The sequence below is a fragment of the Aspergillus caelatus genome (assembly GCF_009193585.1).
Source record: "Aspergillus caelatus strain CBS 763.97 unplaced genomic scaffold BDV27scaffold_299, whole genome shotgun sequence".
NCBI classification, from domain to species: domain Eukaryota; kingdom Fungi; phylum Ascomycota; class Eurotiomycetes; order Eurotiales; family Aspergillaceae; genus Aspergillus; species Aspergillus caelatus.
In genome coordinates, this window is record NW_022475562.1 from 18,027 (window position 1) to 41,432 (window position 23,406).

At 48.2% G+C, this 23,406-nt stretch overlaps 10 protein-coding genes across 10 annotated transcripts; 4 read left to right on the plus strand and 6 right to left on the minus strand.

Moving 5' to 3' along the window:
* Positions 1-640: 640 nt before the first annotated feature.
* BDV27DRAFT_136980 (S9 family peptidase) lies at positions 641-3,152 on the minus strand. The gene is made up of 5 exons (XM_032068892.1): positions 2,994-3,152; positions 2,833-2,939; positions 2,112-2,774; positions 1,484-2,058; positions 641-1,412 (listed from the first exon to the last, which is right to left on the minus strand). Exons 1-5 carry the CDS (start codon positions 3,093-3,095, stop codon positions 877-879), a joined length of 1,983 nt encoding a protein of 660 aa, XP_031921965.1. The 5' UTR covers positions 3,096-3,152; the 3' UTR covers positions 641-876.
* A 1,622-nt stretch (positions 3,153-4,774) lies between these two features.
* Positions 4,775-6,771, minus strand: BDV27DRAFT_61182 (uncharacterized protein). The gene is made up of 4 exons (XM_032077088.1): positions 6,577-6,771; positions 5,840-6,526; positions 5,505-5,785; positions 4,775-5,453 (listed from the first exon to the last, which is right to left on the minus strand). The coding sequence occupies exons 1-4, from the start codon at positions 6,747-6,749 to the stop codon at positions 4,798-4,800; spliced, it is 1,797 nt and encodes a 598-aa protein (XP_031921966.1). The 5' UTR covers positions 6,750-6,771; the 3' UTR covers positions 4,775-4,797.
* A 187-nt stretch (positions 6,772-6,958) lies between these two features.
* On the plus strand, positions 6,959-7,909 carry BDV27DRAFT_136984 (SDR family oxidoreductase). The gene is made up of 2 exons (XM_032068893.1): positions 6,959-7,597; positions 7,653-7,909. The coding sequence occupies exons 1-2, from the start codon at positions 6,988-6,990 to the stop codon at positions 7,844-7,846; spliced, it is 804 nt and encodes a 267-aa protein (XP_031921967.1). The 5' UTR covers positions 6,959-6,987; the 3' UTR covers positions 7,847-7,909.
* Positions 7,910-7,971: 62 nt separating this feature from the next.
* Positions 7,972-8,881, minus strand: BDV27DRAFT_61191 (uncharacterized protein). Its single transcript, XM_032077089.1, has 2 exons — positions 8,236-8,881; positions 7,972-8,171 (listed from the first exon to the last, which is right to left on the minus strand). Exons 1-2 carry the CDS (start codon positions 8,572-8,574, stop codon positions 8,010-8,012), a joined length of 501 nt encoding a protein of 166 aa, XP_031921968.1. The 5' UTR covers positions 8,575-8,881; the 3' UTR covers positions 7,972-8,009.
* Positions 7,972-10,572, minus strand: BDV27DRAFT_136985 (fungal specific transcription factor domain-containing protein). The gene is made up of 9 exons (XM_032068894.1): positions 10,492-10,572; positions 10,137-10,442; positions 10,066-10,081; positions 9,789-10,007; positions 9,464-9,729; positions 9,381-9,395; positions 9,135-9,323; positions 8,236-9,087; positions 7,972-8,171 (listed from the first exon to the last, which is right to left on the minus strand). Exons 2-8 carry the CDS (start codon positions 10,200-10,202, stop codon positions 8,614-8,616), a joined length of 1,245 nt encoding a protein of 414 aa, XP_031921969.1. The 5' UTR covers positions 10,203-10,442; positions 10,492-10,572; the 3' UTR covers positions 7,972-8,171; positions 8,236-8,613.
* A 485-nt stretch (positions 10,573-11,057) lies between these two features.
* On the minus strand, positions 11,058-12,648 carry BDV27DRAFT_150061 (major facilitator superfamily domain-containing protein; the record flags this gene model as incomplete). The annotated part of the gene is made up of 4 exons (XM_032071166.1): positions 11,058-11,816; positions 11,892-12,240; positions 12,303-12,415; positions 12,466-12,648. 4 exons carry the CDS (start codon positions 12,646-12,648, stop codon positions 11,058-11,060), a joined length of 1,404 nt encoding a protein of 467 aa, XP_031921970.1.
* Positions 12,649-13,037: 389 nt separating this feature from the next.
* Positions 13,038-14,105, minus strand: BDV27DRAFT_150062 (histidinol-phosphatase; the record flags this gene model as incomplete). Its single annotated transcript, XM_032071167.1, has 3 exons — positions 13,038-13,283; positions 13,338-13,886; positions 13,947-14,105. The coding sequence occupies 3 exons, from the start codon at positions 14,103-14,105 to the stop codon at positions 13,038-13,040; spliced, it is 954 nt and encodes a 317-aa protein (XP_031921971.1).
* Positions 14,106-14,418: 313 nt separating this feature from the next.
* Positions 14,419-16,229, plus strand: BDV27DRAFT_150063 (pyridoxal phosphate-dependent transferase; the record flags this gene model as incomplete). Its single annotated transcript, XM_032071168.1, has 3 exons — positions 14,419-14,973; positions 15,032-15,165; positions 15,218-16,229. The coding sequence occupies 3 exons, from the start codon at positions 14,419-14,421 to the stop codon at positions 16,227-16,229; spliced, it is 1,701 nt and encodes a 566-aa protein (XP_031921972.1).
* Positions 16,230-18,895: 2,666 nt separating this feature from the next.
* On the plus strand, positions 18,896-20,742 carry BDV27DRAFT_136986 (heme peroxidase). Its single transcript, XM_032068895.1, has one exon. It carries the CDS (start codon positions 18,905-18,907, stop codon positions 20,669-20,671), a length of 1,767 nt encoding a protein of 588 aa, XP_031921973.1. The 5' UTR covers positions 18,896-18,904; the 3' UTR covers positions 20,672-20,742.
* Positions 20,743-21,337: 595 nt separating this feature from the next.
* On the plus strand, positions 21,338-23,178 carry BDV27DRAFT_168989 (major facilitator superfamily domain-containing protein; the record flags this gene model as incomplete). Its single annotated transcript, XM_032074912.1, has 6 exons — positions 21,338-21,489; positions 21,559-21,896; positions 21,956-22,126; positions 22,183-22,579; positions 22,638-22,916; positions 22,983-23,178. 6 exons carry the CDS (start codon positions 21,338-21,340, stop codon positions 23,176-23,178), a joined length of 1,533 nt encoding a protein of 510 aa, XP_031921974.1.
* Positions 23,179-23,406: the final 228 nt, after the last annotated feature.

Below are 23,406 nucleotides of genomic sequence, written 5' to 3' on the forward strand. Positions count from 1 at the left end.
AATACGCAACAGCTAAGGGAAGCTGTCCCGTAGTCATATATATCTACGGCAATAAAATACCTAGCAAATTTATTTTTATTTATTTTTTACCGATATAACCCAGAGTCTGATATGTTGGGCGTGAACAGAGCTAAGACCAAAGAGATTGATAACCATGAATACCTAACAGCAATATAGTGCGATACTCCTGAGGCATATCAATAACGAACACTAAGGCCAATTCTTTTTTTTTTCTTTCTTTTAATTGGTGGACAGAGTTTTGGTAAATATAGTGTTATAAGTGATGGCAAGGTTTTGCGTCTTTTTTGAGATAACTCGACATAGTATATTTCCCCTTCTAGGACTAGTGCACCTCCAGAGTAGGGAAAGTAAAATAAAATAGGAAATTAGTAGAGGGTAATATTCTTGGCACATTTGGTAAATGGGGGGTCACTACGGAGTAAATTTGTTCGATATGGTTGGAATACTCTATGATCGACTCAAAGGGAGAAAATAAGTTGTCAACCATGTAGTCCACGAAATATTCAACAGCGCTTCGAATTTTACTTTTCTGGCCTGTGTCAAGAGAACAGTCCATTGAGATAGGCAGCACAAGAAAAGCCAGACCGAACAGTACGAAGTATTCTCATTTATCAGATCCAGACAGTCATGATTGTACAAAAGGAACATCGCGAATGCAAATGTTGGAACGTTTGTGGATTAACATTGCGGGCATATAGCCCAGTTTGTGCTAGACCGTAACCCTCAGTAAAGCTATGCAAAGCACTGGGCTTCAGGTGACTCTTCAGTCGAACAGACAAGGACGAAGGCATGAATTACATGACTTTCCTCGTGCTTCTGAAGAACCTCCTCCCAGGAGAGTCATGTATCAATCTTTCACACCTCCATCTTTAAGAGATTCTTTTGCCACCAGTGTTCCTCTTCATTTAGCGCACGTTTCTTGTTTGCCGCTTGCCGGAATCCATGTCCCTCGCCGGCAAAAACCACCAGCTTAACCTGGCGGCCGTGCTCCTTCATGACGCGTTCCATATCCTGCGCCTGATTCAGCGGTACTACGTGGTCCTCCTCCCCCTGGAGCATCAGCAAGGGGGCCTGAATCTGGTCTGCGTGGTAGCACGGGCTCCGGTCGTGGAGCACCCGTTCGCGCTCCTCGTCAGGCATGTCGGGCGGGAAGAGGAGGTTATAAGCATACTGGCTTTCAAACTTGTGGGTGTCCTCACAGAGGGTCCGCAGATTGGCGATGCCGTACAACGAGTTCCCGCCGGCGAAGAGCGTGGGATAATCGCAGAGGGCTTGGAGAACGGCGTAGCCCCCTGCGCTACCGCCGCGAATTCCGACCTGATTCCCGTCGACCTGGGAGGATGAGGCTAGGAAGGAGGCGCAGCTGGCGGCGTCCGCGATGTCTAATTCTCCTATATATCAAGAGAAATGTCTTCTATTAGTGGGTACACACAGACAGAGAGAAAGAGAGTGAGCGCAATACCCCATCTGCCGTTCAGCAAATCCCGATACGCACGGCCATATCCCGAGCTTCCTCCATAGTTGACCCATACAACTGCGTAGCCGCGAGAGGTCCAGTAAAGATCGGAGAGTTGCAGACCTACGCCAGAACATGACGTTGGACCCCCGTGCAAGGAGACCACCAGGGGTGGGAGAGTCCCCTTCGGAGCCTGGTAGTCGGGATTTTGCGGCGCACGGAAAATCGCATAGCACTCGCCTTGTTGGAACTTGCCATGGACTCTCGGGAAAGAGATATGTTGAGTGGGAGAAATAAAGGTCTCCGGAAGAGAGATATCGACTGCCTTTTTGAGGGCTTGCAGATGGACCGTCTTGCTGACACTCAATATGTAGAGGGTGTTAAAACTCGTGCTCGATGATCCGAGAACAGCGACACTGTTCTCCGACAGTGGGCGCTCGGCTAACTCGATGTTGTCCGTGATAGGCATGTTCAGCTCACGGTAAGAGTCGTCGGCGAGATTGATAAGGATAAATGACCACTGGGCATTCCGCATATAGGCCGCGATGATCTGGTGGGATGTGAGGCAAGTATAAGTGCAACTGGCCGATTCGTTAGCATTCCGGTATATATCCCTATGATTAGGGTCTCTTACTTTCCCATATTCCAGTCGGGATGAGCGAATTCGACCTGTTCTAAGTCATTCAGCTGTATACGAGTAGCCTGTGACGAGGCGCCAGGCGGCAAACGATAGAGTTGCCAGTATCCTGTTCTATCGCTGACGAAATATAACGTTCCATCAGGCCCCCATCGGGGCTGGGTAATGCTCTCTGCCTGTGCTTTTCCCGCCACAAGGTGGGACCCAGACAGTTGTCCATTCTCCCAGTGACCAGTCCACAGCAGAGTTCCAGTCCATGGCATGTCCGGATGATTCCATTGCACCCAGCAGATCTCATCCCCAGCCGGAGAGAACTGCGCGTAGCTGTAGAAGTCTGCGCCCTGGAGCAGAGGAACGATTTTCTTGGTGGCCACCTCGATCGCCACCACTGTATTCTGGACGTCCGCCGGAGCCGGTTTCGTGTGGTCTTCCTGGACTGCCAGAATCCAGTCGATCTTCCCCGTCGCTGGTGAGGTGTGGACGGAGGTGCACACGTAGCGCAGGGTCTCTGAGGGTGTGGTCAAGCGTTCGACGGTTCCCGTTGCGGGCTCCAACCGATACAGACCCATCGTCTTCCCGTCGGTAAAAATGATCTCTCCGGTCGGGCTGGCAGTCATCGCCTTGCCACCATATTCATGCACACGGCTGCGGGCATTATATCTGGCGAAGTCCAGTCAGTAAGAGCCAGACGATACTGTATAATTGGTTGGTTGCTCACTCTCTCGGCAATACATCTCGCGCTGTCCCCTGGGAACATTGCACAATGCAGTTTCGTCCGTCTTCAAGTGGCCGAGCTTCCAGCAAGTAGATGGTTCCATCGGATGTCTAGACCAGGTTAGCGAGCGATCGACACGTTCTTGAGGGAGCGTGAAGCCGTACCACCGTAACATTCTCCATCTTGCCACCAGTTTGGGCCAACATGTCCGCGGTGATCGGACTGGCCCAAGTTCCGTACGCTGCCGTCTGTATTGGATTCGCCATGACGCAAGATATGCACAGAAAATAGTACGCTGTTCGCCGGGGTGGAATGGGTTGTGCTGGAGGTGGAATATGTGTTCTGAAGGTGGAGGAGGGGTAATGACTAGGTCCGGCGCGTCGACCAATGATATCGATCGCGTAAGCATACCTGTTATTAATTTTCTTCTGGCCGTGAGGGTGTAGAGCACAGTAAGCGTCGGGGCCGGTTGATGTATGAGTAGTAGTCGTAGTTCGGGCAGGAACATATGTGATACGTTTTGAACAGACCAGGTGATTCGAATCAGAGCCTTTCGCCAACATCTTATTATGAAGTTCATGGAATTATTTGTATCATCTATGTTTCTAAGGACTAACGGCTAATCCATACTAGTCATATTGAGCTGCCTGTTCAGGCTTTTGACGTTGTCCGCCACACTCTTATCTAGGGTTCGATACGTCAACCCTATTTCTATAATGGTGGCCGAGCTTCACGCATCCCATCACAGCTGATCAGCCGGGCGGAGTTCCGCATAGCCGGCGAAGACGTGTAAGAAGATGAAAGCGTAACATAGCAAAAGGAAAAATCAAGATATTACAAGCTAAGCCGACTCTACAGGAACGGGCAAAATAGAGTAAGTTTAGGTGTGGTCAATGTGCAGGTCGCTGGGAAGTGGGAGAAAAGGTGCAATGGCACAACATGGCGGTCGGTGGTACTCTAACTATAAAATATATTTGTTAGATAATGGGCAACGATTGGGCTTGGATTATTGCTATTATAGGAGCAAAGTTAAACTATATATTAAACACAAGCAATATAGTAGTATAGACTATGTAAACTTTTATATTATTCTATCGGCTTTTAGTAGAGATTGAGAAATAGCCTAGATTATATATATAGACAGAAAATAAAATATAAATTCAGTAAAGTAGATTGAGCTAGATAAGTACTGTTTCAGAAATGTAATTATTAGAATTAATTTTTTTTTTTTTAAAATAGAAAATAATGAATTTGGTATTTAATATCGTTGCGAAAGGTATACCCGATCCTACTTTCAACGGAGACTCTGGACTTTCTACATATAATTTTCTATAATTAATGCCAACTAGAATCTTAGGACCTGTGAAATTGACGCTAGGAATGGCCGCCTTTCCTCTCCGCCAATCCCCCGTGTCCTTATCATTAAAATGGCAACTGGGCCGTTCGGAGCTGTATATGACTTAGGGTTGGGTTATAGGCAGAAGTTAAATCATCTCCAGTGCCTTTTGTGATGTCTCAACCGGACACTCCGTCCACCCGGTCCCGTACCGGAAAATCCGTTCCACCCGTCGGGGTCGGCTATCATAAGTAGTATTCCTTCTTTTGTTCTGATTTCTTCGACCTAGGGTTTATACAATTGTGAATTCCAACTTTGCAGGCCCTTAATTCCGCGCGTTTGGGTCATGTTTGACAAATATGTACGGCTTTCACATTAACCTTGGAACACTGTTTCTGTACAGGTCGGTATCATGGATAGACTTGACTGAACGACGACCAAATCCCAAAACCATTGCATCTGGTCATTATCCTGTACCTCACACATTGTGTATCAACGACTCACTGGAATAACTTTTATGTATTTGAACTAGGCGAGTGTGTTTACGGAAACCTTGATCGTCTGTTATGAAACCATATAATATTGTATCGACTGTTATATAACATAATTCACAAACATAACTACCGGCTATGCTAGCTAAAACCAGTGAAATTGCTCAATAGTGAATCCCACGGAATATCGTCGACAGGGAATATGTCGCCCAGATCGCCGTAGATAGACGGCCAGACTTGGGGTGTCATAGCAATCTCATTGGCGTGACCTGCTATCGTGGACGTATTCTGCCTTGTGTCTTGGGACGGCGCAATTCCCACAATTGCGCGGACTTGATATGGATAACAACGTGCTAGCAACCTCATTTTAGAGCAAAGGCTCCCCAAAATTTCTGCCTCTTTGTCTGCAGCAGACATTCCCTCAAATCTTGTCTCCAGCGCGTTGGCAAGCTCTGTGACAAGATTGGGATACTCTGCTGTATCAACAACGGCCTGCACCTGAGCGTCCATAGTAGAGTCGGTGGGGCCAGTAAGGAGATTAAGAAGGGAAAATACTGCAGTGGGCATGTAGCCCACCGCGGCACATATACGAGCACTTGTAGTTATTGTCATTTGGGCAATCTCCGACGCTGGTAGGTTTCTGATCGTCTGAATGAGCTCCTTGCTTCGTTGGATTATACCCATCAGCATGGTGGTCCGGACTGCACTTGCAGGTTCTGCAGTCCACAGTTCCTCCCGAAGAGATAGTTCCTCAAGCCGGATTTCCATATATTTGATTTCAGTGCGTAATGCACTCGCTGCAACGGTTGGTCAATCTCCATCAACCACTGTGGGGGCGGAAGACACACCTGTTGATGAAGGGCAGCTCGCGAGATATTTATCTACATGTGCCCTCACGTTATCAAATTGCCGCTGCAGGGAGACGCGCGTAACTTGGACGAGCACCCTTCCACCGCTTGCTTGCATCGAAGCGTAAACTTCATCCATTGTTGCCAAGAAAGACTGTAGGTGGATAAATGGCGCAACCCACCGATCTGACAGATGCCCAGTAGATGCTAGACTATCAATGCACTCATCGATTCGGCTATCATGCTTCATGACAATCGGCCGGCCGAGTGTGCCAGAGAACCTAATACTTATAGTTAGCCGAAGCCACATCTACCAGCGTGGCAGACAACCTCACCCAACAGACAGCCAATACGTGCCGAGCAGCGCCCGCTGCTCATCCGAGTTCAGATTAGGCTTTCTGTGAAGTCCCAAATCATACAAGACAGAAACACAAAACTGAATCAACAGCAAAAGTCGCGGGTGGTATTTCTCTGCAGGATATGAGTACCATGCGCTGTGAACTAGCAGACCACGGAGCAACTCGAGATTCCTCTCGGACCGTACCACAAGCCTTAAGGTAACGTGCTTCATAATCTCTTCGGCGACAGTTTTGCGCATAGGGTGCGCACTGCCCATGGTCGCAGCCACGATGCACAAAAAGAGAAAAGGCTCTCGATCCCTGAGACGAGCGGCTGTCTCGCCGTGTGCGACCAATACAAAGGGAAACTTCGGCACTAATTCGAGTTGGAAGGCCGTAACCAGGCGTTCAGCCTCGACTTCACTCAAAAGCCCTCGATCTACGATGGATGGCTGGTGCTCCAGAACAGAGCTGGTCGGCGGATCAAGGCCGTGGGACGGGTCCTTAGCAGCATCTAGCAGCGCGGCAATGTCTGTCGAGTCCAGTTCGAGATCACGAGATGAGCCCAAGTCAGTGGTGGGCGGATTAGAAGTATCGGGCGATGTTTGCCCGCTCTGTTGTCGGGTCAAGGCAGCCAGCTGCGACATCAGTTGATCGACCTTCTTCTCTAACACCTCCACACGACTATATCCTAAATTAATACCACAAGAACCATGTGTGTTGGGAAGGATTACCTCGGTGCAGCCTTGTGCTTCCGCTTCGTCTGTGGAAGATCAAGGTATGTGCATGACTTGCCCAAACGAGCGCACCGCTGGCACAGGTTGACGCCCTGCGGCGTGCATTTCGCCTTGGCAGCCGTACACGCCACGCATGCTCTCCTTTTGACTGCAGATGATGTGGCGCTCATGATTGTTGCATAAGGAGGCAGGGAGGAAACGGAGCGGCCGGTTGATGTGGAAGACAGTTGGACCGGGAAAATCGGATCATCCGGTCGTCGGAGCGGTTTGTAATCCGCCGAATGTGTATAAATATAGGGAAGTAAATCGAACGAACATCGCAATGGCTCATTGTTAGTAAATCAAATCCATTTATCACTGGAATATTTATTTCCTTATTTTTTTTTTTACCTTGAATAAAAATAAACAATGTCTTCATATGCCATCACAGGAGCCTCCAAGGGCATTGGTCGCGAGTTCGTGCGCCAACTCGCTAGCGATACGACCAACACAGTCCTGGCTATCGTGCGAGACCCCGAATCACCCGATATATCTAAGCTCGCCTCCAATCACCCTAATGTGCACGTTATCAAAGGCGATGTTACGGACCCAAAGTCCATTCTCGAGGCTGCCTCGGCCGTAGCCGCCGTGACTGGTGGGAAGCTGGACGTGCTTATCCACAACTCCAACGCTGTTGATATGACCACCACGTCCTTCAACCCGACCCAGATTCCCTTCGATGCTCAAGCCACTCGGGCAATTTTTGACCTGCCGTTCAGCACGGGTATCTACGGCGGTCTATGGACGACAAACGCCTTCCTACCCCTGATTGAGAAGGGTATCCAGAAGAAGATTGTGCACATATCTAGCGCCATGGCGGATTTGGATTTTATCAATAAGACTGGTGTCAGCGATGTTGTTGCGTACTCTGTCGCAAAAGCCGGGATGAATGTTCAAGTCGCCAAGTACGCAGCAGAACTTGCTCCTAAAGGTATCAAAGTGTTGGCTTTAAGTCCTGGATGGGTTGATACATGGGAGGGTAAGTGGGCCTTTTTGCCTTGCTGCGGCAATGGTGGACACTGATATCATCACAGGAGAGAAACCCTTTGAGGTAATACAAGCGCAAAAGGTCATGCTGCAGCAATTTCAGGCAGCCGAGCCTGAGCTCAAGGGGCAGACTCAGCCTGAAGAGAGTGTTAGAAAGAGCCTCCAGGTGATTGAGAGTCTGGATGCCGAGTCTAGCGGCTTTCTCCTGAGCCATAATGGAGACAAGGCAAGGTGGTTGTGAGTGCTATAGATACTGATGACTTGCATCCGGGGCTGTATCAACCTTACGTAGCCACCAATTGCCTGGATACTTGATAAGAACTAGCTACGAATATCTAGTATAAGAATAGAATCATAACCAGACCTTCCAAAGAGAGCAGTAGATCAAGCTTCTATATAAAGGTTCAATTTGACGCAGAGAAGAAATCAACACCAGGCAGTGGGCCTCCAAAAAGGTCCATGATCTCCAGACCAGGAGTGATCCTGCTATCTGCAAACATGGATATATCTAAAGGAAAATATGAAGACCTTTGAGATGATTCATCGCTCATCGGCTGTGGTGGTACCTAGTAGGCGAACGTATCGTTAGACAATCTGATAGATCTCTAGGGCCGTTAGGTCAGGTTTTACCTCCCAGGGCATCTGGCTATTGGTGCTTGAGCCTGTGCCCAACGTTTCAGGCGTGGGGTGGTCAAGGGTGATGCCCATGCCGCTGTTGCCACTGTTGATATCTTCTACATAAGCCGTGTGAGAAGACGAATGAAATGCGCGCGCGATCGACGCAAACTGTATCAACATAGAGCCTGGTAGATATCCGCTAGTAGCATACTCAAGCGCACTAAAATAGCCAGTCACACTTTCAAGTAAGACTAGATTACTGCGAGCATCGTGATGGGCCGGATAATGAATGACAAGGTCGAACAAGATGAACAACGCCGTGAGGGGCATGAAGATCATGATACTGAACATATCAACAACAATGGAAACAAGTACCGCATAGGGAATAACCTACAAAAATGGGGTGGACGACTCTTGATAAATGACTCGTGTGAGATCGATCACGGCCCGTGCTGAATTCATCATCTCAACCATGTCTGATGGCGACTGGGAGGAGGATTGGTCGCGAGTAACATGAATCTTCAAGCGGTGAAGAGCAATCTTGAGCTCATGATAGTGGTAGTGAACCCGAAGTGCTGCGGCAATTTCACATGGATGCGCGAATGTTTGCGGTCGCAGCTTGGTGCCAGGTTGAAATTGAGGAGGGATTATTTGACATTGCTGTTCTAGAAGCATCTCTAGTTCATTAATCTTGGCAAGATATGTCGTCTTTGAGTTAGTCGTTGCGCTTATAGAGAACAGGTCGGTGAAGGTGCGTGAATAGAGCCTTGCAAATCTGACTGAGGTGAGAAACCAGTCAAAGTCACCAAACACTGCCTCTTGAACGAAAGGTATGGGCGAGCCAATGTCACAGTCTACAATGAACTGTCGAGATTGTTAACTAGATACTTGGGAGGCAGGAATGCTCTCACCGAAGTGGTTCCATGATGAAAGGTGACCGTTTTTTCAATGTAATACACCACCCAGAAAGCTCGGCTACGAATTGTGGCGTCACTACTCGTAGATGCTTTGTTTAAGAATGCTCGCTGGGCAACGCGCGCCGCTTCAGATATGATCTTTCCTTGTATTTGGGTGCCGGACAAATTAAGACAGAACACGGCCGGTTGTCATTGTTAATGTTTTGCCATTAAAAGGGAACGTGGAGGAATAGAACCTACCATGGCTGTGATTGCCTACCCACTGTCAGTTCTGCTAGATTGTTTCGAAGACGCAGAAAGAATGAGAATATAAATCTGCTCACCTGGACCTCCAGTAGGTCTGTGTTTAGCAGCAAGACTCTCGGGTAAAGATCAAGTGCCACTTTAAAAAGACTCCAGGCTTCACCATCCCCAGGTGCGAATGAGCCTCCGCCGTCAAATTCACAACCTATAGCTAATACTGTATAATATAAAGCAGTCCACGAAACACCACTGGCAAGATCGGCATGTAAAGTGGGCGCGAATGCCCTGCTCTCGAATTCGTAACGGTCCAGAAATGGATGCAAGGGATGAATATTTTCGAAAAACACTGAAAGCAGTCGAATGTTCATTACCGGCCCTTGTCTTCCGACGGGAGTGATCACTTACTATCAATAAGGTGGCGTGCTCTATCCGGCGAGAGACGCGGAACCTCGCCAGATTGATTCCATATGCTGGACGGCCCAAGGTTGCGATGGAGGATTTCCACGCGAGATTTGACCATGCGTGATATCCGTGCGATAAGTGACTTCAGTGCATCGTTGCCTAAACATGCTGAAAGAGCGTTTAACCGGCTGTCGGAGAAGAAACTCATACTTGAGCTGGCCACTAGTACCAAGTTAGGAAAATCACGGAAAGAACGGTTCCAGTTTACTGTATCGCATACAATGATTCTCGTTGGCCTTTACTTGACTGGTTAGTTTCAAGTCGTGCAAAGCGTGGATTTCGACAACTCACCCCGAGGAGAAATGAAGCATTTTGGGTACGTCCCGTTGACTGCCGGGTTTGAAGTAGTTGGTCCATGTAAAGAGGGCCAGATAATGCATCTGTCCTCGAACCTTGGAATTGCGAGTCACCGGGATTACTTCCCCCATCTTCTGTATGTCCTCCAGAGGACGAAGCTGTTAACAGTGGTGTTGGTGCTTCTACCCTGTCTGTCTCCTCCAGTGGGAGGCAGCCAGCGGGTGAAACCCGCCTCGGGCTATAATTCCGAGCCTTGAATTTTCTCTTTAAGGGGCTATAGACACAATCATATCCTTTTTTCTATTACACATGATTAGAAACTTGTATCACAAGTAGGTTTGCCACGTACGCGACAGTTCGCACACGCTGCAGAAGGGTCTGCCGCCGAACGGTCCGATGGCTCTATATGCAAGGTTTTAGCTTCTGCAGCCAAGGAAAGTTTCCGTTAAGTCTGACTATGACACTTGACCTTGCGTGCCTTACAGGCATCACAGACATGCGAAAGCCGCGATTGCAGCATTTTTAATGAGCCGGAATGGTTGGGGAAGTGGGGAACTGGAGTCTCGGAAGTCGCTTTAAGGGTCCATTGATTTAAACTCTCGGAACTCGGGATTCGGGATTCGGGCCTCGCTCCTGGATCACGAAACTCGTTCCCCAAAGTCCGTCCTCGGATTCTTCTTGGATTGGCGAAAATACCAGTCTCTCGAATCGGACAATAGTGATGTGAAAATGTGAAAACCAAAAGGTATGGGAAAACAAAGAATCTATCAAGGGAATCGTTGCCCCTCGTAATTCTATTTATTCATTTATTATATAGCTTATGCAGACATCCATACTGTTGGCTGATCCATTTCGTTGAATCTGGCTACATGACCTTTTATACCTTGGGGTCATTCTTTACATACATGGCTTGGTTCAAACCGTACTCAAGGCAGTTTCGAGAATTTCATCTTGTAGCTGTTCTCGCCGGCGAACTGTCCCATCTCCAAACAGAGTCAGGAGCAGTGGCAGTGGCAAAAATACTCCACTCAAAATAGCCGAGAAGACAAGAGATTTGTGCATATTGTTGGGTGGATTGCCAGTGGGTCCGGCAATCATTGCAGATTGGGCAATAATGAAGATCGCACCAAATATCTGTCCCCCAAGCCAGGAGATGGTGCTGCCTATTTCAGGGGAGTGGGGGAAAGTCATCTCTGCCAGAAGCTCCAGTAGGACTGGAACGAGGCTAAAAGATGAAAAGCCTAAGATTGCACAAACGAGATACGTGGGCCATATGCCCCAGGAGCTCGCCGGTGCAAAGATAAGCGATATGTACATCCCGCAGGTAATAGGGAAGAAAATTCGAATGGCTCCTATGTACCACTTGAACCGATCATTCAGTGGGGAGATGATTGCTGCCCCCAAAAGTCCAGCACCGATGAGGATGCCGCCTGCGATGCCCGCCTCCTCTTCTGTGGCACCATACGGTATGACTGCTTGGTTGATCAAAGTGATGGTGGAATTGAACAATGCCACATAGACAGCGAATGGCAGGGACAAGAACCAGAAGTCTCGCTTTTTAGCAATGTCCTTGAATGCCACCAGTAGAGGGGTTCGGTTCACTGCAGCGGCCGCGGAGGGTGGAGTCGGTGGTTTTGATGGGATGAACAGGGAAGGGATTGATGCCACCGAGGACTGTTGAGCCGCGTTGTCAGTCTATGAAAGGATAGATTCCGTCTGGAATCCTGAAATGAAGTTGGCGTCACTCACGATGATAGAAATGATCAAGACCATTCTAGGTAAGTCATCGGGGATCTTGGCGATGTTCGGGTTCGCAAATTGTCCCAGAGCTGCCCCCAGAGGATTAGCGAGCGTAGCAATAGCAGTAGCACTGGTGCGGCCCTGGTCCGTGAACCAACTGTCACTGAACTTGCTAGGGGTTGAGAGGCAAAAAGGCTGAGCCAAACCAATGACAATTTGGCCAAACATGACAACCCCATAGTTCTTAACCACTGACACTGTCCCTGCATATCGTATCCAGTTGCCAACTAACAGGAGCACAGAAGCGACGATGTTCGATCCTCTCAAGCCCATGCGCTCTACTGTATGGAAAACAAAGCTGGTAAAAGTTAGAAGAATATGACTGGATTATTTTCGCCGCGCCGGAAAGGAAAGACTCACGGTGCGCTGACGCAGTAAGCGAATAGAGTGCCCGTACTTAGCCAAGTGATTGCGTTCACACTAACACCTAAGAACTCGGCTGATGCTACTGGGACGGTTGGATATGTGATCCACTGCTCAGTCAATATTTCTGTTTGATTGTTGCTGGCAGCCAATAACTTACATCCCAACTGACGACGATATTGAGGAGGGCCAGGTGAGCGACACCGATGAAGCGGCGTTTGTAGACCTTCCTCACGGTGGGCTCTTGATACCCAGGGCCGATGTCAAAAGAAGACGGCCCAGTGCAAGTGACCGATTTGCTATCACTAGGGTTTGTGAACTTTATATCCGCATTGTCGACCATAGTTTTAATCTACCGAATGGCGGTTGAGAACGAGGATATGACAGAGATAAAATCTAATAATTGAGCAAGACTCAAAATTCCAAACTACACCCCCGAAAGCTGTCCAGGCGCCAGATATAATACTTCAAGACACCCTTGGAGTTCCAGCTATAGGTTTGAAACCTTAATCACATCCTCCTATCAATCTTCATGAAGCTAGAATACCCCGCATATCGAAACCCGACTTCCGTGGTATGCTTCGCTATATTGACTGTGGATTTACATCCCTGTTTTCGAAAAGCCATGTTGACGTACGCTCCAGGCTTCCACCATGAAGCTCCTAGATTCAGAAAAGGACACCCATCGTCAAGGCCATCGGTTCTCCTACAAACACATCCCCCTGGAATGGTTCATTGCTTCCAGTAGGCCATTTTCTTCACCTCTGCCAGAGAACAACACTTCACCAACGTCCGCGGAAACCTTAGATCCAACCCCTTATGCGTCCCGTCAGGAGCCAACTCCAAGAAATAGAGCTTCTGAATTCCCTGCTCTTCCACGTATTTCAACATCTCCTGATACATAGCCCCAACGTGAGCGATGCCATGACTGTCATCAGAAAGACAGAATCGACCATCTAAGGCAAGGAATTCCTGACTCTTTGTCAGATCTGAGATAGTAACACTAGTCTGATTAAAGGTGATGATTCATACCTGGCAAACCTCCGCTGCAGGGTACGGCGTCTCAAGCCCTTTCCGCAGTGCAGCTGAATTCAGCTCTAGAAGCCCTCCGTAGCTGGATATATATTTTAGATTTCGCGTCACTCTCTGCCACACACCTGTCCATCTCCGAAACCCTCCATCGGGTGCGTTTGGGTTATCAGAGTGAAGCCGAATCAAGTCGAAATGGCCCACGATCATAGGTTTCAAATTTTGCAACATTTCAAAATGAACATCGAAATAGTCTTCAAAGATACGCTCATCGGTTCCGCCGGAAATCTCTCGTGCCTTCAAATATAGCTCTCGATTCCAGTCAATGGGAATTCCATGGAGATGGTGCACTGACCCAACAAAGAACTCAAAAGGATACCGAGACAGCGACTCATGTATGAGTCTCAGTGAAGTGTCGCTCCGAATCCATTCCGATTCGAATCCTACGAGAATCTTGATTTGGGAGGCGTATTTTTCCCGTAGCTGGATCGCTGTCATGAAATACTTTGCCTCATTGCTCACCAGAGATGATGACGTTACGCCGGCCTCGATCTAACGTGAATCAGAATGGTGATGAAGAAAATCAAACAGACAGATGTCAGTGAGGTCTACTTCTTCTTCGTATAACTCGTCACTGGAGCGCGGCATATGTTCGCTCAAACAAAATACCTCCATACCTTGTGATATGGCAGTCTGTATCACTTCCTCCAAGGTGTTTTGGGCATGGCTAGGACAAAATTCTCCTGAGTGCGAGTGGTGGGAGAAAGGCATGTTGTCTTGCGAGAGACTTTTAAATGTACCGGATTAAAGATAAACGTAGATATCGAAGTTCAGGAAAGTAGTGTTTGACACATAAGTCTAGCTATCTTACATGGCTTTTATCCGGCCAAAGTTTACCCGCTGCCAACCATTGACATTCCTTTCTCGGTTTTCGGAAGTGGATTGTTAGTGGAGTTGCTCGTCTCGGCTCTCGGCTTTGGGATCACCTATTTAATCCATGGGAAGTAGGACATCGCTAGTTGCGAGTCTACTCCTAATCGTTGAATTTTCCTTCACTCCACACTTAGTTCATTGAGAAGTTACCATGTATGCTCTTAATCAGACGGCAAAGTCGGGTTGGTTGCTCCTGACGCAACCAAGTGGAATATCGAGGTACGACATCGTTTCTCGATTAGTTTGTACTATTTTTATCATACGAAGTGTCTATACGGTCTACCACAATGTCACTTGCTACGGTGTTGCTGGAACTTTGACAAATGCCTTGGAATACTGCCGGAGGTGGATATCCCTAGAAAGACGACCAGCCCCCCGGAGATTCAAAAGAGTGGATAAAAATATCGAGGCCATATCGAACTCGATGGTGCAAAAGCTGGCTCGTCATGGAGCTGATGCCAAAAAGAATCTATCGCTTCCCAAGGAAGGATGGGGTGTCGAGAAAGTCGAAGCAGAGTTGGAGGAACTCCACAACTTAGACCATACGCGATGGGAGGATGGCCGGGTCAGCGGAGCAGTATACCATGGGGGCAACGAACTGTTGGAAATGCAAACGAGAGCCATTGGAAAATTTAGTGTCTCGAATCCAATTCATCCAGACGTCTTTCCAGGGGTTCGAAAGATGGAAGCGGAAATCGTAGCAATGGTATGTGAGCATCAAGGCAATCAATTCTACAGCAAGGGATTAACGAAAGAGAATCCAGATCCTGGCTGCCTTCAACGGCCCCGACGATGGTGCCGGGGTAACCACCAGTGGTGGTACAGAATCCATTATCATGGCATGCCTGGCTGCTCGGGAGAAAGCTGCAGCTGAGCGCGGCGTCACAAATCCCGAGATGTATGTCCATCGTATATGCGTTTATGCTTTGATTGCCGTGCTGATTGGTCAGGATTATTCCAAATACTGCTCATGCGGCATTTTTCAAAGCTGCGCAGTATTTCAAAATCAAACTCCATCTCGTTTCATGTCCGGCGCCTGAATACAAAGCATCTGTTACCGAAATTCGTCGACTGATCAATCGTAACACGGTTCTTCTAGTCGCCTCTGCACCGAACTATCCCCACGGCATTGTCGATGATGTCCCAGAGATTTCACGATTGGCAACCGAAAATAATATCCCACTTCATGTTGACTGCTGTTTGGGATCACTTGTTATTGCTTTCTTGCAAAAGTCGGGCTTCCCGTCGCCATACGATAATAGCGGTGGCTTTGATTTTCGGCAACCTGGTGTCACCAGCATCAGTGTTGACACACATAAATATGGTTTTGCTCCAAAAGGCAGCTCGGTCTTATTGTATCGCAATCGATCATACCGAAACTATCAATACTTCTTGTTTCCTGATTGGTCTGGCGGTGCATATGCTTCACCATCCATGGCAGGTTCTCGCCCTGGCTCCCTGATCGCAGGCACCTGGGCTACACTGATGAGAATGGGAGAGTCTGGATATATAAGCAGCTGCCGCCAGATTGTGGGAGCTGCAAAAAAGTTCGAGACTGCCATACTCACAAACCCTATCTTGAAGCCCCATGTTGAGATCATTGGGTATCCTATGGCTAGCGTCATCGCATTCACAAGTAAGAATGATGAAATCGAGACATATGATATTGCCGACGCCATGGACGCTAGGGGATGGCACCTGAACGCGTTGCAGTCTCCACCGGCTATTCATTGTGCTTTCACCATACCTACAGCTGAAGCTGTGGATAGTCTCATTTCAGATTTGATTGATGTTATCAATGAGATATTACTTCAGATTCAGGAGCAGAAGCAAAAGGGGGAACAAACCGTACCCCAGCGTGGTAAGAGTGCGGCGCTCTACGGTGTAGGGGGAAGTATTGCGGATAGGACCATGGTCAATCAATTCGCAGAAGGATTCTTGGATACCTTGTATAAAGCTTAGATTGCACTACAAGTTGCAGGATAGTAAAGCAAGCAAGAAAGAACTATTCTTAGAAAGGGGCCTTTCATTCCGGGTCTTTCCTTATAATAAAAATTGAGCTCATGCTTTAACTTTCGCCATCACCGTTATGTATATCATCAAAGAAGTTATTAGATCAAGATGAAAAGCAACTGGCTATACAATTAACACAAAAATAAATTGCCCAAATATCCTTACTTAGTCAACAGGCCTTCCACCCTGAACAGTAGATCCTTCGTTACAAAGTGTATATACATTATCCAGGTCACTTGATATCTCTTTTATGATCTAGCCGATGTAGCAGATTTTACTATTGGAATAAACCACATGGCTGCTTTTTATCTATCCTATGTAATTTTGAACTTTAGACATCAGTCTATACACTACAGTTCAAAGCGGGCACCCGGGTTTTGTATCTTTTTATTGTTTCCCAACGCCTATATCAAGATAAGCCAGACCTCCCTTAAGGGACTTCTAATTATTAGACAATATATTATCGGGTATTCTACTATATCATTACAGGAAGGAGGTTATATTACATGTTTCGCTAATGCATGTATTGCGTGTCCCCTCCTCACTCCCTCATGAAGAACATAATGAACATGATCATAAATATGGTCAAACCGCAAAGCATCAGAGCGGTGGGAGTGCCGAAGATGCTGTTCAGAGACGTTCCAACTTCCGTGCATCGTTGGACACATAGCTTGAGCGACTCACTTCGTCACATTGGAGCATCACTATGACTAGTATAGTGTGTATAAATAAATTGAACGAAACGCACAGTTTCAAGAATCCCTAACCTTCAGAGTCTTCTTTCCAAGGTAGTTTCAGATTCATGGCCATTCTTCATGCCATGAAGTTGAGTTTCGCCCAACCCACTCCCTGTCGAACAAGACTCAAACACCAGAAGGCCAACATCATACCGACTCGATCAGCCCACTTTTCCAGATAATAGAGTGCTCGGGATCCGAGGGGGCCGAAGACTTTATTTGCATAATCCAGCCCCTTCAGTCCAGCTGCTCTCCTGGCGATGAACCAGATACATTGGATCCATATCTTCTAGTCCATGATGTGAGCTTACGAATTAGGTTTCTCATCAATGCAGTTACCTATCTATTCCCTAAAATTAAGCGTGATCTAGGCGTCTCAGCTGGGTCATACTCATGATGGCAATGGAAGTTAGTATTCAAAGAGTATCTAGAATAGCAAATCTTTTACCGAGGGTCTTGCACGCTACCGAGGATAGTAGCCCGGCAGCAAGACCTATTGACTCGCTGCAAGGGTATACGCGGAAGACTCAAGAATTACTCGATTCGACTCGTTTTTGTAGCTGGTCTTACCTCGGTAGGTCTTGGTTGTAAAGTTCAAATGCAGACTTTTATGATTCGCCTTCGATAGTTGGATGCTGCCAAGACCACATTGCGCTTGACTATATAGAGTTAGACTTTCCCAATTCGGCGAAAGTTTACCCCAAGTCCGCTTCGAAGGCAAGTCAGGTCCTGCTTATTAAAAATCGGTTCGAGACCAAGATGCTTGCTAACGTTCACTGAAGCTCCCATCACTGCTAGGTTTCATGCCGAAAACCGGCACTTGATGCCAAATCGTTCTGATCTAAGCCATCTAGATCGTTAGGTGGGGAATACTGCAAATCAGTAATCTGCAGATCGACTATTGAGTAATCGAATTCCTTGTTATGGCAACAAGTCTTAGCTCATTGGTCCTTCGATATAGGGCAATCTCTGGGACTATTCGTTCATTGTATTAGCGATCCTCAGCACTGACTACAGGAGGGCTAGATGGTCTACCATACTGTCAGGCAACGCAATATTCTTTTTGGTGGGACATCTAATGACGTCGCCGGAATTTCTAAGGATGTCCCAGCGAATAGTCATGTACGGTCGAGAACCAGGAGGGTTTGAAAGCGAGAAACGAGAATTCGGTTCAGTGCCGGTGGGATTCACTCCGCTTTCGCTTGGGTGATGAATATTCAGAGCACCTTACTAATGGAGTCGTACTCATGGTGTTGAAAAAACAATATAAAGACCATGGTTGTTCACCAACAGCTGCTGAAATATCATGAGACAATCGAATTCATCACGACTCCTTTCTCATACAACGAACAAGTTCAATATTAACACACTGCAACTGCACTTCCAGTTTTGCCCATCATGGCAGAGAAGTGTCCCTTCCACAACCAAGCCCCGAAGCCCAACGTTGCGGGCAGTGGCACCCGGAACCGCGACTGGTGGCCAGAACAGCTGAAGCTGAACATCCTCCGCCAGCACACAGCGGCCTCAAACCCACTGGGCCCAGATTTTGACTATGCTGCGGCTTTCAACAGCCTGGACTACTATGCTCTGAAGAAGGACCTACAAGACTTGATGACTGATTCACAGGATTGGTGGCCGGCGGACTTTGGTCATTACGGTGGCCTCTTCATCCGCATGGCCTGGCATAGTGCGGGTACCTATCGCACCTTTGATGGTCGAGGTGGTGGTGGACAGGGTCAACAACGGTTCGCGCCACTCAACAGCTGGCCGGACAACGTGAGTCTCGACAAAGCTCGCCGCCTGCTTTGGCCTATTAAGCAGAAGTATGGTAACAAGATCTCATGGGCTGACCTGATGATCTTGACGGGCAACGTGGCACTTGAGTCTATGGGCTTCAAGACATTCGGATTCGCCGGTGGCCGTAAGGATACCTGGGAAGCGGACGAATCTGTTTACTGGGGTGGTGAGACCACATGGTTCGGGAATGATGTGCGCTATTCCCATGGTTTCGCCGGGTCTTCCAAGCATGGTGCTGTTATTGCCGATGAAGCACCCCATCGCGATATTCATTCTCGCGAACTAGAAAAGCCACTTGCAGCAGCTCATATGGGCTTGATTTACGTGAATCCGGAAGGACCCGATGGAAACCCCGACCCAGTCGCTGCAGCTCGGGACATTCGTACCACGTTCGCTCGCATGGCAATGAATGATGAGGAAACTGTTGCGCTAATTGCCGGTGGTCACACTTTCGGAAAGACCCACGGCGCGGCTTCCTCAGACCACGTTGATGCTGAGCCTGAGGCTGCTGGTCTAGAGGCACAGGGCTTGGGTTGGCAGAACAGCTATGGCTCCGGGAAAGGCGCGCATACCATTACCAGTGGTCTGGAAGTCACCTGGACAAAGACTCCAACCCAGTGGAGTTTGAACTTTCTCGAGTACTTGTTCCGCTTCGACTGGGTGCTGACCAAGAGTCCTGCGGGCGCCAACCAGTGGGTAGCTAAGGACGCAGATGCCTTTATCCCGGATGCATTCGATCCATCTAAGAAGCACCGACCACAGATGCTTACCACTGACCTGTCTCTGCGATTCGATCCGGCTTACGAGAAGATCTCACGCCGCTTCCTGGAGAATCCGGATCAGTTTGCAGACGCTTTCGCGCGGGCCTGGTTCAAGCTGACACATCGGGACATGGGGCCGCGTGCTTGCTATATCGGTCCAGAGGTCCCAGCTGAAGAGCTGTCCTGGCAGGATCCCATCCCATCAGTAAACCATCCGGTGATTAATGAGACCGATATTGCCGCACTCAAGCGGGATATTCTCGCAACCGGTGTCGATCCTTCGACGTTCATCTCGACTGCTTGGGCATCAGCATCGACTTTCCGGGGCAGTGACAAACGTGGCGGCGCCAATGGTGCGCGTATTCGCCTTGCCCCTCAGCGCAACTGGGAAGTAAATAACCAGCCATGGCTTGAGGCGGCATTGAAGGCCCTGGAAGACATCCAAGACAAATTTAACAGCGCCCAGAACGATGGAAAGCGAGTATCCTTGGCGGATCTCATTGTGCTCGCTGGCTGCGCAGCTGTCGAGAAAGCTGCCAGCGATGCCGGCCATATTATCACCGTGCCTTTCACGCCGGGACGCATGGATGCTTCGCAGGACCAGACGGATGTCGAGTCATTCAATCAGATGGAGCCCGTGGCAGACGGATTCCGGAACTATGGCACATCCACTGCTCGGGTGCGAGCTGAGCACTACCTGGTTGACAAGGCGCAGTTGCTCACTCTCTCTGCGCCTGAAATGACAGTACTTGTTGGTGGTCTGCGGGCTCTGAATGCCAACTACGATGGCTCTGCCCATGGTGTGTTTACTACCAGGCCAGGCCAGTTGACAAACGATTTCTTTGTCAATCTCCTTGACATGAACACCTCGTGGAAGGCATCTGGCCGTAACAATGACATTTACGAGGGCACCGACCGTAGAACCGGCTCTAAGAAATGGACTGCTACCAGGGCCGATCTTGTCTTCGGATCTCATGCCGAGCTGCGCGCCATCGCCGAGGTGTATGGCAGCAGTGATGGAAAGGGGAAATTCATGAAAGACTTTGTTGCCGCTTGGGCTAAGGTCATGGACCTTGACAGATTTGATCTAAACTAGGATGTTACATTATCTATGTCAGCCTTTGTGTACTCTTCGTCATGTTTGGTTATTCGTGTTGCATATACGCTAATAGAATGTAATAAATACCTCACTGGACTGTTGTGCATAGCCTTTATCTTTGCTTTGCAATCTTCCAAGGGTCGAAAATCACAATAGACTCTCATGTAGACGGACCATTATCAACATAATGTGATTGAACTGCCGACGGAAGGAACTACGGTGTTGAGTCCGAGTTCCTTTTAATCTATTCTGATCAGAATGTCCAATCACACTATAGAATGGGGCCATAACGAAATGATTTCGGAAATCTAGTTGTCCATTTTCTCTACTGTTTGAACTTATTTGGTCGCTTGGCCGGCGTTAGGGGGATTTAGACTGGGCAGAGAGTGACGTTGGTCGGCATTGACGCGTAGATAGTTTGATTGCGCCATCAAGCCCCAGTCTCGCAGCATATCGTGGATAAAAACTAGCCCAGACACAATTCTCCCCTCAGATACAATGCCGAAAAAAAATTATAAATATAATGTATCTGCCGATCGGTAAATTTCTATACGAATGAGATCAAATTAGAGAAAAAAAAAATAATTGCTCGCTGGGGATTACTCTAAGTAGTAAAATCGAAGATATTACCCTAATTTTCTTTTCCCCGGATCAATCAATGTTATGATGTCTTTACCCGATCAACATTCGTCACTCGATAATGATCTACCGTCAGAGAAAAAGATCATAACCGAAGTCTCCACGGATCAGGAGTCGTCGGATGAAGAAATTATCAAAGATTGGGATGATAAGGAGGAGAATGCGCTTCGTCGAAAGTGAGTAACCGCATATCCTTCCAGAGAGTTGAATAACTAACCACCACACCTCTTATCTTCTTCATACAGAATTGACTTTATCCTTCTCCCCATTCTCGGTCTCGCCTTTTTTGCTCTCCAGGTTGATCGTGGAAACATCAGCGCCGCGCTCACGTCCACTATCACAGAGGACCTGGGGATAACAACCAACCAAATTAATATCGGTACACAATTGCTCTCGGCTGGGATTGTCATCACAGAAATCCCGTCGAATATCGTTCTTCAGCGGATCGGCCCGCAGGTATGGCTGTCGATACAGCTGTTCGCCTGGGGTCTTGTCGCGACCTTCCAGGCGTTTGTGCAGAGCTATCCTGCTTATTTAGTAACGAGACTGTTGCTGGGATTGTTGGAAGGCGGGTTCATCCCTGGTACGGATGTTTTACCCAAGACCTTGACTGAAGATATGGAGCACTAATGGATAGTTTAGGCGCATTGTACTATCTTTCCACATGGTACAAGAAAGGCGAGACAAGCTTTCGCACCACTCTCTTCTTCTTCGGACAGATGTTCGCAGCAGCGACATCAAGTCTTATATCCGCCGGTCTACTAACTCTAGACGGTAAATGCGGGCTCTCCGGCTGGCAATGGATTTTCCTCAGTACGTCAATCAGGGCAAACTCCGGCAGAAACACCTCCTCTCTAACGATTTTATAGTCGAAGGACTAATCACAATCCTTGCCGGCATCATCTTTACTCTCCTCGTCCCGCCCAAGGCAGGCAATGGTTACGCCCTAATCGGCCTCAAGCGCTGGAGCTATTTCACTCCACGCGAGTCCCACATCATTCGCAACAGGGTCCTTCTTGACGACCCGCACAAAGCACGCGGGCACATCAAGATCACGGCAAAGGATATCTGGAATACCGTGCGCCAACCGACCACCCTCCAGCATTTTTTCGTTACCCTCGTCGCCATGTCAGGGTTCCAAGGTCTGACGCAGTATACGCCGAGCATGATAAAGTCATTCGGGTTCAGTGCCGTTCGGGCGAACGCGTTGGCATCCGTGCCGATTTATTGCAGCATGGTGTGGTGTTTGGGGTTGTCTTATCTCGCGTAAGTTCCTCTCTTTGAGCATACATGTATTTTGGAAGTGAGCTAATTGTTCGAGCAGAGATCGCACCGGCCATCGAGGTCCCTTCGTTCTTCTCTCCATCACTTGGAATGTGATTTCGTACGCCTGTCTGCGGGTGATGCCTTATTCCTCGTCGAGTTGGCATAAGTATGGAGTCATAGCCGTGGCCAATGTAACCTATGCCAGCATGCAGTACGTTCATTTCCCTGCCCCGTTCCCATGTCCTGGATTCTCACAAGGTCAACCAAACAGTGTCCTGAACATCGGCTGGCTATCCGTCTACTGCAAAACACCCCAAGAGCGGAGTGTCTCCATGGCGTATGTTTATCCTTCCACACGTGGAATACCTCCTTTCGCTTTGACGTTGGCTAATGGTGATAACAGCTTGATTGTTATGGCGGCCAATTGCGCCGGTATCTCCGGGTCGCAGATTTTCCGCACATCGGATCAACCGAGATATCTGCATGGTTTAACGGCTATTTGTGTCTTGGCCGGAGCGTCCTGGGTACTGGCGGCGGCGTTGGGGGTGCAGTATTATCTGAAGAGAAGCAAGGCCGGAGGTATTGGTGGCCGGGCATAGATTTCACCGTTGATGTATGATACTATTGACTAGTATGACCCGTAATAATGGGATGTATATATCAGGTTCATCAACTCTTTGTTATTAGAGATCTAAGGTAGAATCTGGGCTTTCTGTCCGACATCTAGTTCGTTCCGCGTGCCGCAGGCACCGAAGGGCACAGTATAGTATAGGTCGTATGGCAATCAGCACCCTATAGAAAATAAAAAAGAAGATCCGAAGAGAAAA

What these genes read in the sequence shown, in the direction of transcription:
- BDV27DRAFT_136980 (XM_032068892.1), bottom strand. Translation starts at nt 3,095, where the DNA reads ATGGCGAATCCAATACAGACGGCAGCGTACGGAACTTGGGCCAGTCCG. An exon ending in CGAGATGTATTGCCGAGAGA is followed by an intron (nt 2,775 to 2,832) that starts GTGAGCAACCAA and finishes GGACTTCGCCAG; the next exon opens with ATATAATGCCCGCAGCCGTG. An exon ending in TTTGCTGAACGGCAGATGGG is followed by an intron (nt 1,413 to 1,483) that starts GTATTGCGCTCA and finishes CTTGATATATAG; the next exon opens with GAGAATTAGACATCGCGGAC.
- BDV27DRAFT_136984 (XM_032068893.1), top strand. Translation starts at nt 6,988, where the DNA reads ATGTCTTCATATGCCATCACAGGAGCCTCCAAGGGCATTGGTCGCGAG. An exon ending in ATGGGTTGATACATGGGAGG is followed by an intron (nt 7,598 to 7,652) that starts GTAAGTGGGCCT and finishes ATATCATCACAG; the next exon opens with GAGAGAAACCCTTTGAGGTA.
- BDV27DRAFT_61191 (XM_032077089.1), bottom strand. Translation starts at nt 8,574, where the DNA reads ATGTTCAGTATCATGATCTTCATGCCCCTCACGGCGTTGTTCATCTTG. An exon ending in ATAGCCAGATGCCCTGGGAG is followed by an intron (nt 8,172 to 8,235) that starts GTAAAACCTGAC and finishes TTCGCCTACTAG; the next exon opens with GTACCACCACAGCCGATGAG.
- BDV27DRAFT_61182 (XM_032077088.1), bottom strand. Translation starts at nt 6,749, where the DNA reads ATGAGCGCCACATCATCTGCAGTCAAAAGGAGAGCATGCGTGGCGTGT. An exon ending in AAGCACAAGGCTGCACCGAG is followed by an intron (nt 6,527 to 6,576) that starts GTAATCCTTCCC and finishes TTTAGGATATAG; the next exon opens with TCGTGTGGAGGTGTTAGAGA. An exon ending in GAGCTGCCCTTCATCAACAG is followed by an intron (nt 5,454 to 5,504) that starts GTGTGTCTTCCG and finishes CAACCGTTGCAG; the next exon opens with CGAGTGCATTACGCACTGAA.
- BDV27DRAFT_136986 (XM_032068895.1), top strand. Translation starts at nt 18,905, where the DNA reads ATGGGCTTCAAGACATTCGGATTCGCCGGTGGCCGTAAGGATACCTGG.
- BDV27DRAFT_136985 (XM_032068894.1), bottom strand. Translation starts at nt 10,202, where the DNA reads ATGGACCAACTACTTCAAACCCGGCAGTCAACGGGACGTACCCAAAAT. An exon ending in AGCACGCCACCTTATTGATA is followed by an intron (nt 9,730 to 9,788) that starts GTAAGTGATCAC and finishes GACTGCTTTCAG; the next exon opens with TGTTTTTCGAAAATATTCAT. An exon ending in TTCATCATGGAACCACTTCG is followed by an intron (nt 9,088 to 9,134) that starts GTGAGAGCATTC and finishes CAATCTCGACAG; the next exon opens with TTCATTGTAGACTGTGACAT.